This window comes from Cryptomeria japonica, chromosome 4, assembly GCF_030272615.1.
Source record: "Cryptomeria japonica chromosome 4, Sugi_1.0, whole genome shotgun sequence".
In the NCBI taxonomy this organism is placed as follows: domain Eukaryota; kingdom Viridiplantae; phylum Streptophyta; class Pinopsida; order Cupressales; family Cupressaceae; genus Cryptomeria; species Cryptomeria japonica.
In genome coordinates this window covers 9,543,190-9,554,203 of record NC_081408.1, presented here as the reverse complement: position 1 = coordinate 9,554,203, position 11,014 = coordinate 9,543,190, and the positions used below count along the sequence as shown (strand labels likewise).

Sequence of the window (11,014 nt, the reverse complement as noted above, 5' to 3'; positions counted from 1 at the left end):
AAAATAATTATCAGACGTCCATATATACAATTCCTATTTAACTCTGACCAACTTTTAAAAAGGTTAAGGATGTCATTGGGAAGAGAAGTGATTCATCCTGGTTCGGAACACAACCATCTCTACTATTTTTGGGAAAAGAGACATCCTGAAATGATATGATTGAATTACTCATCATGGTGTTCACATAAAACACACATAGATGGACCTTCAAAGCCTATTCTCCTAAACCATTCAGCAGTTAAAATTCTCCCTTGAAGAGAGGCCCAAGAGAATATTGGTTCTTTTGATAAACATAATCTATTCTAGTATAATTGAATGGGGATAAATTTTAGGAAAACACATTTAGATGGACCTTCAAACGCTATTCTCCTAGACCATTTAGTAGTTAAAATTCTCCCTAGAAGAGTAGCCAAAAAGGATGCCATGATTAAAACAAAAGTCTTGGAATTTCAGATTGACATACTCCTTGTCACTATCTGTGCATATCTTCCTAATAGAAAGACCATAATACTTCTCTACAAATTCTTTATACATCCTAATTAAATTAAAGACATCACTCTTTTACTTTAGAAATTACGCCCATGTACGCCTAGAGAATTCATCATTCGATGCAAGCATATATTTGGCCCCCCCAAAAAAAGGAGTGAGAAAGAACATGAATTCACCATGAACTAGGTCCAATTTACTGTAGCATGGTGGTCTATACTCAAAGTAAAAGAATCCTTGAGATTCTTACCAAGCACACAACCTTGACAAACACCATCAGTGAAAGAAATCAGATCAATATCAAAAGATGTCCCTCTCCATTTTTTGGAGTTGAACTGTTTGAGAATGATTGGAAATGGTTTGCGTAAGTTTACATGTTTTGTAAAAGAACCAATAAATTACACAATTCCCACATGTGATTGAGTTTGTGTAGAGATGGATTTTTCCATGGGCCTTCTAGTTGAAATCTCATTGAAAGTTGGCAAGAGACTCTAGTCGAAATTTGTAGATTATGAAAGGAATTATTTTAAATGTAGGAGGTGTTTTTTTACTTGACTCATCATAAATCATTATGTCAATAGTTAAAATTTTCTATTTAGGTGTCTCACAAGACTCCCATGTGGTGCATTGATGCCAAATCTAACAATTATCTAGTTTACCCTAAGATGGTTTCAAGCTCTTCTAGCTCCCTTTGCCAACTTGTTCACTTGGAACTTCTATTTCTCTCCCCAAATAAACAACATGTGCAAGGTGAAAGGGTTTTTACTTTAGATGCATGTTACACTGTTCTTATATAGATATCCAATCTTTTCTCAAGGAGAAGCAATCACATCCTACCAACATTTTTTGTTACTTGTTTAAAAGAATCACTACTTAATGGGACATTTAGGAAGGGTGATGATCATGTTGATTTAGTTTCTTTAGAGGATATGAGGAGAAATCCCCCTTAAATGACGAGGATCAAAATTAAGTCTTCTCGTCCCAATCCGAGCATACACGGATATAGGTCAAGAGGAAAAGGTCTCCTTCAAGAATACACCAAATTCGACTAATTTCATCTTCCAAAATTGAAAAAAAAGGCCAAAGTTAAATTTTATCCATTAAATTTTATCCATGAGGAGTTCTTCTTTTGTGCAGAAAAAATTGTTTCTAAAATATTTCTACGATATGTAAGTTATATTTTTGATAGAACACCTTTGTGTTGCCTTTTTGCACCCCTTATGGCTAGGGCATACATTTTATATTTCTTTAGAACTTTATATTATAGAAGCTACCTCTTTGATCTAGATTATGTATGGAAATTTTGTTTAAAAATGTGTCTTTTGTAGTGAATGAAATTTGTGTCAAATTGTTTTGGCCAATCAAAGAGCCATAAAATATTTTTCACAATTTTATAACTTAAGAAATATGAATTTAGACTATAGAAATAATAAGAAATATATAACTATTTTAATTTTTTTCATTGTCTATTCATAATATTCTAAATAAAGTGATAAAATATCGGCTTCGGCCTATTACCCAGCAAAAAAGAAATGTAAATAAAGTGATTCTTTTATATAATATAAAATTTCAACAAATTTTATTTCTGAAAACATAATAAAATTTATTAGCTATTTTATAGGGATTTGGTTCAGACTACGCAAATAAATAATTAAACTATTTCATCTGTCGTTATAAATTTTTTTTTTTTATTAAATTAAGATTATGCTTTTAAGAAAAATGTATATTTTTAGTATAATGTTTATATTATATTATAAATAGCATCAAAAGTAAGGGCAATGAATAAAATTGCGTAGAAAACTTTATCCAAGATTAAATTTTTTAGAAGGTAAGAAATTAAATACATATCTCAAGAAAAGAAATAAAAACTAAGCATAGCCAAATATTTTCCTATTTATGCTAACAATAAATGAGCTACTAAGGAATAATTTATATATAAAATCAAATATTAAAAATTATGAAAATTAAATTACACTAGAATACAAACACCGGTCTAGAAGCGATTCATCCTAGTTTGGAACACAACCATCTCTACTATTTTTGGGAAAAGAGACATCCTAAATGGATATGATTGAATTACTCATCATGGTGTTCACAGAAAACACATATAGATGGACCTTCAAAGCCTATTCTGCTAAACCATTCAGTAGTTAAAATTCTCCCTTGAAGAGAAGCCCAAGAGAATGTTGCTTCTTTTGGTAAACATAATCTATTCTAGTATAATTGAATGGGGATCAATTTTAACAAAACACATTTAGAAGGACCTTCAAATGCTATTCTCCTAAACCATTTAGCAGAGTAAATTCTCCCTAGAAGAGTAGCCAAAAAGGATGCCATGATGAAAACAATGTCTTGGAATTTCAGATTGACATACTCCTTTTCACTATTTGTGCATATCTGTCTAATAGAAAGACCATAATAATTCTCTACAAATTCTTTATACATCCTAATTAAATTAAAGATGTCACTCTTTTACTTTAGAAATTACGCCCATGTATGCTAAGAGAATTCATCCTTCGATGTGAGCATACATTAGGGGCCCCCAAAAAATGTAGTGAGAACGAACATGAAGTCACTAAGAACTAGGTCCAATTTACTGTAGCATGGTGGGCTCTACTCAAATTAAAAGAATCCTTGAGATTCTTACCGAGCACACAACCTTGACAAACACCACCAGTGAAAGAAATCAGATCAATATCAAAAGATCTCCCTCTCCATTTTTTGGAGTTGAACTGTTTGAGAATGAGTGCAAATGGTTTGGCTAAGTTTACATGTTTTGTAAAAGAACCAATAAATTATACAATTACCACATGTGCTCGAGTTTGTGTAGAGATGGATTTGTTCATGGGGCTCCTAGTTGATATCTCATTGAAAGTTGGCAAGAGAGTCTAGTCGAAATATGTAGCTTATGAAAGTAATTATTTTAAATGTAGGAGGTGTTTTTTTACTTGACTCATGATACATCATTATGTAAATAGTTAAAGTTTTTTATTTAGGTGTCTCACAATTCTCCCATGTGGTGCATTGAAGCCAAATCTAACCATTATCTAGTTTACCCTAAGATGGTTTCAAGCTCTTCTAGCTCCCTTTTCCAACTTGTTCACCTGGATCTTCTATTTCTCTCCCCAAATAAACAACATGTGCAAGGTGCAAGGGTTTTTACTTGAGATGCATATTACATTGTTCTTATATAGAGATCCAATCTTTTCTCAAGGATAAGCAATCACATCCTACCAACATTTTTTGTTGCTTGTTTAAAAGAATCACTAGTTAATGGGACATTTAGAAAGGGTGATGATCATGTTGATTTAGTTTGTTTAAAGGATATGAGGAGAAATTCCCACTAAATGAGGTGGATCAAAATTTAGTTTTCTCCTCCCAACCCGAGCATACATGGATATAGGTCAAGAGGAAAAGGTCTCCTTCAGGAATAGACCAAATTCTACTAATGTCATCTTTCAAAAAAGAAAAGAAAAGGCTAAAGTTAAATTTTATCCATGAGGAGTTCTTCTTTTGTGCACAAAAAATTGTTTCTAAATATTTTTTATGATATGTAAGTTATATTTTTTATAGCACATCTTTGTGTTGCCTTGTTGCACCCCTTATGTGTAGGGCATACATTTTATATTTATTTAGATCTTTATATTATAGAAGCTACCTCATTGATCTAGATTATGTATGGAAATTTTGTATAAAAAAGTGACTGTTGCAGTTAATGAAATTTGTGTCAAATTGTTTTGGCCAATCAAATAGCTATAAAATATTTTTCACAATTTTATAACTTGAGAAATGTGAATTTATACTATAGAAATAATAACAAATATATGTATATTTTAATTTTTTTCATTATCTATTCATAATATTATATATAAAGTGATAAAATATGGGCTTCGGCCTATTACCCAGCCAAAAAAAATGTAAATAAAGTGACTCTTTTATATAACATAAAATTTCTACAAATTTTATTTCTGAAAACATAATAAAATTTATTAGCTATTTTATAGGGATTTGATTCACACTACGCAAAGAAATAAGTAAACTATTTCATCTTAAATTTCATCTATTATACTATATTCTATATTATGATTTAGTTGTCAGTTGACTAATAGTTATATGTAAGGGTAACTATTACAAATATTTTTATTAAAAATTATAAACATTGAAGTACACTTTTATTTATTCATAAGAGTAAATATTCTATTGGCTAATGACACCTCATCCATTTCTTTTTGAAATCAAAAAATCCCATGAACATTAAATTTCATCTATTATACTATACTCTATATTATGTTTTAGCTCTCTACAATATATGAACCACAATTAAGATTATATCAAGTGATGCAAAATTGGGGACAAGATGATTCAACTAGTATGTAAGAATTTCGTCAAAATCCAAGTTTAGTATCTTTCTCAATAAATGAAATACCAAATGCTTTGTTTTGCCTCCATGCTCTCATACAAAACCAAGAGAACATAATAAAACTACTTTGCAGATTAAAAAACAAACTCACATTTTATATATTTTATAAAAGAAACCCTACTCTATATCTTGTCAATTATAAGACTTGAGACTAAGCCAGTTCAAACGTCATTAAAGAACTAATTGCCTTCCCCCAAAGTATCATTCTACAAGCCATAGATACGATAACAATGAGAAATACTTAATTTTAATAAACAATAACCACACTAAATAACCTAAATAATTATTAATACTATATTATTAAAATTAGAATTATAATTAATATTTCATAATTAAATATCATTTTCTTCAAATAAAATAGTTATAATTTATAAGACACAAATATAATTAAAATAATATAATTTTCAACTAACAATACTGCAAAATTATAATAAATAATTAGCACAAATATACACTAGCCCTACGTTCTTAAAGATTTTTTTAAAATAAAATAATAAATCCTCTATTACTATATGGTCGGCCAATCCTACCCAACCCAACTGGTGTCCTATGATATCATATAAAGCCCAGTGGAGAATGCTTTAACAAACCAAACCAGGTAACACGCTTACAGGAGCAACAGATTGTTTATTTTACAAAACCCTAGGGTCCAAGGATTCAGTTTTCAATTTTAATCCTTTTTCGGCATTACTTGAACTTTAGCCATGGCGAACAGAGGATTCGAATTCCCCGTATCAGTCGCTGCGGCTGATACACCTACGCCTCTCCCCGGCGTCACTGCGACTTACGCCCCTGGTACCCCCTTCATCGCCACTGCGGGTTACGCGCCTACGCCTTTCTTTGGTGCCACTGCGTCTTACGCGCCTGCACCATCCTTCCCCCGCATTGCGAATTACGCGCCTACGCCTCTCTTCGGCGGCGCTACGGCTTACCCGTCTACGGCTCTCTTCGACGCCCCTGCGGTTTGTCCACCTACGCCATTCTTTGCAATCCCTTCGCAATCTTCTGCTCTGGATGTGGATCTGTCTTTCCGCACTCCGGGCATAGCATTTACTCCACCCACGCCTTCCAACACTCAGGTGGGAAATCCGCCCACTTCCTCAGCAACTCAATCCTCCTCTGTATCGCAACCATCAAATGCGTTTCGAACTGTTGCTTCGTCTTCATCAACCACCAGTGCACCTACAATTACAATTCCTTTATCTGGTGAAGGGACTGCACTAGCACAGACCACTACTTCTGCTGCTGTAACCGTACCAACATCTGGGATGTCATTTTCATCAGGACCAACTTCCACTACCAATTCCGCTGCATATCCCCGTTTTACCTTATCGTCTTCAGAGGCATCTGCAACAAGAACTGCATCTTCAGTAACTGGTAAGTCTCTCTTTCGTAGTTACTGCATTATGGTTTGCCATTTACTGTTTGATAATTAAATTTTCTAGGTTATGGTCAACCTTAAAGGTTTCTTAGTTTTCGGAATGTTGGCAGAGATTATAGGCTGCCTTGAAATGTTCTTTTCTTTTCCTTTCAAATATCTCAGGCAGGATTAGATCACATTTTTTAAGAATTCTAAATGTCACAACTGCTGAATTAACCTGATAGTCATTACACCACAGTCAGACCTGTTAATAATCACATAAATCAAATATGTTTTTGCGCGCGCTGAGTTTTCATAAACATAGATGAGTATGTGTTTAGAAAATAGTTAGAGCTTCTTGTGATTCGAGATACATGGAACTAACATTTTTTGGTTTTTGTGTTTCGCAGCTAACACTCGAGAGTGCGATAGGGCCATGGAAAAAATATATGCTGCTATGGTAGAGATGGATCAACTTTATGAGAGATTAGCAAGGGCAGAGTTTGTGAGAGGTGTGGCCCTAACTGAGAGAGACCAAGCTCAAGCAGAACGGAATAGTCTGCAGATCCAACCTGATCAGGCCCGAGAGAGGGAGAGACAAATGCAGATAGAGCTGCAACAACTATATGCTACGAATTATGCGCTCAAATTAGAGCGAGATCGTGTGCAACAACTATTTGCCGAGAAAAATGCACTCAAAGTAGAGCAACATCCTGTGCAACAACTATGTGCTAAGATAGATGCACTCAAAGTAGAGCAAAATCGTGTGCTAGGAGAGCTCGAGACAATTCATCAGATAGAGATGCAACAACTATGTGCTAAGATAGATGGACTCAAAGAAGAGCAAGATCGTATGCAGCAACTATGTGCTAAGATAGATGGACTCGAAACAGGCCAAGATCGTTTGCGAGGAGAGCTCGAGACACTTCGTCAGATGAGAGTATCAGATATACAAGTACCGTAGAGGATGGATGCATTGACAATGGAGAATGTTAGCTTGAGAGAGGCACAAGGGAGAGCAGAGGAGCATCCAGAGGGATTCGTTTTTTTATAGCCTCCAGCTCCTAGACCACCTTTAAATTTTGATCTCATATTTTGTCATAGTCGTAAGAGAATATGGATAACTGATTATTGCAAGGACATCTTTTATCAATAATTTGATTTCAGTTTGTGTTTATGTGATTATGTGTTTTTGGTATGATGATGATATAGAAATAAAATGATGTGATGTTATGACAATATTTTAGCTTATGTTTGTAATTCTTTAAGAAATAAAGATAAATAATAGATTCAAACTAGTCATGTGTAAATAATTGAATGAAATTTGGATAAGAATGGAACATAATAAAGGAGGAGATCTTGAAAATAAGGAATCCTTATCGAAGGGCACCTTTCGAGGATTGACATTTTCTTCTAGCTCAACATATTCTTTAATGCTCAGTATTGTTTCGGAGCAAAATTTTAGAAAAAGCTCGTCTACCATTTGATATTGAATAACACAATAAGTTTCTTTGTATTGGGATTTTTCTCTTTAAAGGGTTTTCTTTGCACAAATCACTAAGATGTGGTATGGTTTTTGTTTTTATTTTCTTGCAATTATTATTTTTTCACATACCTTTTGTCATAAATTAGTATATTGAGCATATTTTACACTTCTACTTCTTTTAATTTGATATAGAGCTTGATTGATAAGCTCAAATATTAGGTGTCAGGAACAATTTTTTCTTGTTCTAACTTTTATTTGGGTTGCAACTTATAATAAAAACATACAAATAGATAGGTTCATCGAAATAAAGGACACTATTGAAGACTTGTACCATGCTAAACAATTGGTTAACAATTAAGATTGGTGATGGTGTTTTTTTGGCTACAGATTTGGATATGTTCAATATGAATGTGACCACAATACATTGAATTAAAGTAAAAAAAATGGAGTATAAATATGCAATGAGACTACTACTACTTTTTCAGATCATGGGATCACTTGATGGAGTTATAGAGACCATTAGTTTGAAACAAAAATGACTAAAGTAGTGGTTAATAAATTGACTTTGAATGTACTAATGAGGCTTTAGTTAGTCATGGGAAATTGAAAAACAAAGGTGAAATACTAAAAAGGGAAAAATAAAGAAATGTATATATCTAATTTATATGAGAGATTTAAATCTCTTAAAAATTCTATGCCTAACTATTGGAATTACAATAAGACCAGCAACAGAGGGAAAAAGGAAAAAAGAAAAATGATGGAGATATCTTTTCAATGGCCTTAATGATTCATGTATTGAAAGATGAATGGTTGATAGAATTTGAGGCTTCTTTTGATATGATGTCTCATCAAGGGTGATTTTTAAAATTATGGTGAATATAATGGTAGAAGCTGTATCTCAATAATATTTTTTATTTGAGCATAGTGAGCAATAGAAAATTCTAATTTTGGTTCCATGATGGACAAGTGAAACATGCCAATGGTGTGATAGACATGCATGGTTTGACATAGAACCTATCATTAGTTATCAAATTCAATTATGTATGGATGCAGGTTGTTTTATCTAATGAAATTTGTAATATGGTGCAAAGAGATATAATGTTTTCTAAAGATGTTTGTGTGCACACTCAACTAGAAATTATACTCTAAAGTGTAATGATTATTTTGTTTGTACAGTTTTTAAAGTATGCACCTTGACTATCATAACAAATGAAAAGGATTTATGAAAGGGAGATATAATTTTTGTGAAAGGTCTTTGTGAGCTTACAATATCAACTTGAAAGTGTATTCTCTCAAATAGAAAGCTTATTTTGTTTGTATAGTTTATAAAGTATGGAGCTCCACTATCATAACCAATGACAGGGAAGATTGGTGTCTCTACTTTCAATGGTCATGATTTTTTAAGCACTTAAGTGGGCTCTAATTTTAAAGAGAAAAATATTTATAGAAGAATCCGTTTTTTATGGTACCAACAAATAACTCGTATAAATGAAGATTATCTAAGTATTTTAAAAGAACTTGAAAAAAATTAGTTAAGGGGATAAATGCAATTGTAATATAGAATTTTATTTATGTGAATATTACATATAAAATAAAACTATATTTAGCTTAAATATAGTTATTGTTGATAAAAAAATAGAATACAAACACCGGTCTAGAGAGATAAGGGTGTGATATGTTAACACGGTTCCTGAATATGTAACTAAGGAAAGAGATTATTCTTTGGGATATCATCTAGGGGCTGCATCCCTAATAGGATATATAAGTAAGTAGTTTATAATGAGTAAAAAAGATGATGAGGGGAATAGAAGAATAGTGAATAGAAGATAGAAAGTATAAATGAGATATAAGGAATGTACTCAATAGATTAAGATATTAATATAAGAGATAAAATTATCAAGCCTCATACTATGTATGGTGTTTTATTTTTGTTTTAATGACAAGAATAGATAGTTGGGACATAAAGTGGGAATAGACCACCTTAGCTACTTGCCTACTTTCTCTAATCACACTACCAACCACATTCAACCCCTATCAAATGGCTAGAACATAGGACACTAAGAATTAAAAACAAAAAATTAACTGCTTGTAGGAAAATTGAGAACAAACATATACTTCTAGATTAGGAATTCAATGTTGTCTACCCCTCCGAATGCTTATCTTTTTCAACCCCTATCAAACAAGTATAACATAGAGAAATAAAAATCCAAAATTCAACATCAGCTACCCTTGGGGAAATTGAGAACAAGCATCTACTTCCAATTATAAACTTGACACCATCTATCAGTAAGAATTTTTACCCTTTCCAATAGTTATACCACAGAGAAATAAAGCTCAAATTTCAAATCTAACCACCGATGGAGAGAACAAGAGTTTTCCAACCGATCCCAAATTCTGAATTCAATTCCATCTAACAATGAATTTTCCAAACGATCTATCATAAGATTGACCTATCGATAGATATGATTGAAGATTACTTCTTCAAAGGAATTAATTACCTGAATTTATTTGCCAACAAATGAATTGAGTTTCCAATTTTTAGTAGAGCCCGCCCTCAAGGCATTAAATATTATGGTTAAATACCTTTCTATTTTTGAAATATTTATGTTTAACTCTCTGCAAAGAAGTACCCCTTCCAGTACAGCTTTGAGTTCAGCTATGTTATTTGTGTCATCTTCTAGATGCTTTTCCAACTTAGCTAAAATTGAACCATCATAGGCATGAACTACACAACCATCTATAAAGGTTCCATGATTACCCTGAGAAATAATATCAAAATTCAATTTATCCCAACCTATCTTAGGAGTAGACCAAACATGATTTTCTCTTTTTATTTTACTTATTTGATCCCCATTGCCAACGCAAAGAGGAATCTTCAATATAAACCATTTCATTCTAATAGAGCGATTCTAATTTGAAAATTAAACTTTCCTTTTCAAATGACCTCCAATTCTACTATTCATCACTTCAACATTAGCAACTTCCACCTTATTGATGAATGACTCCCAAATCATCTTCTTTCCTTGGAAATTTTTTCAATGTCTCTCTTTACATAGTTTCAATAGGATAATGGATGGGAAAATAATTATCAGACGTCCATATATACAATTCCTATTTAACTCTGACCAACTTTTAAAAAGGTTAAGGATGTCATTGGGAAGAGAAGTGATTCATCCTGGTTCGGAACACAACCATCTCTACTATTTTTGGGAAAAGAGACATCCTGAAATGATATGATTGAATTACTCATCATGGTGTTCAC

General features: G+C 32.5%; 1 protein-coding gene across 1 annotated transcript; it reads left to right on the top strand.

Moving 5' to 3' along the window:
• Positions 1–5,610: 5,610 nt before the first annotated feature.
• On the top strand, positions 5,611–7,230 carry LOC131874825 (uncharacterized). The gene is made up of 2 exons (XM_059218744.1): positions 5,611–6,283; positions 6,677–7,230. The coding sequence occupies exons 1-2, from the start codon at positions 5,611–5,613 to the stop codon at positions 7,228–7,230; spliced, it is 1,227 nt and encodes a 408-aa protein (XP_059074727.1).
• Positions 7,231–11,014: the final 3,784 nt, after the last annotated feature.

Bases quoted from the DNA above. Each gene is read 5' to 3' on its own strand.
- LOC131874825 (XM_059218744.1), top strand. From the start codon at position 5,611: ATGGCGAACAGAGGATTCGAATTCCCCGTATCAGTCGCTGCGGCTGAT. The intron at 6,284-6,676 runs GTAAGTCTCTCT...TGTGTTTCGCAG, and splicing joins AACTGCATCTTCAGTAACTG to CTAACACTCGAGAGTGCGAT.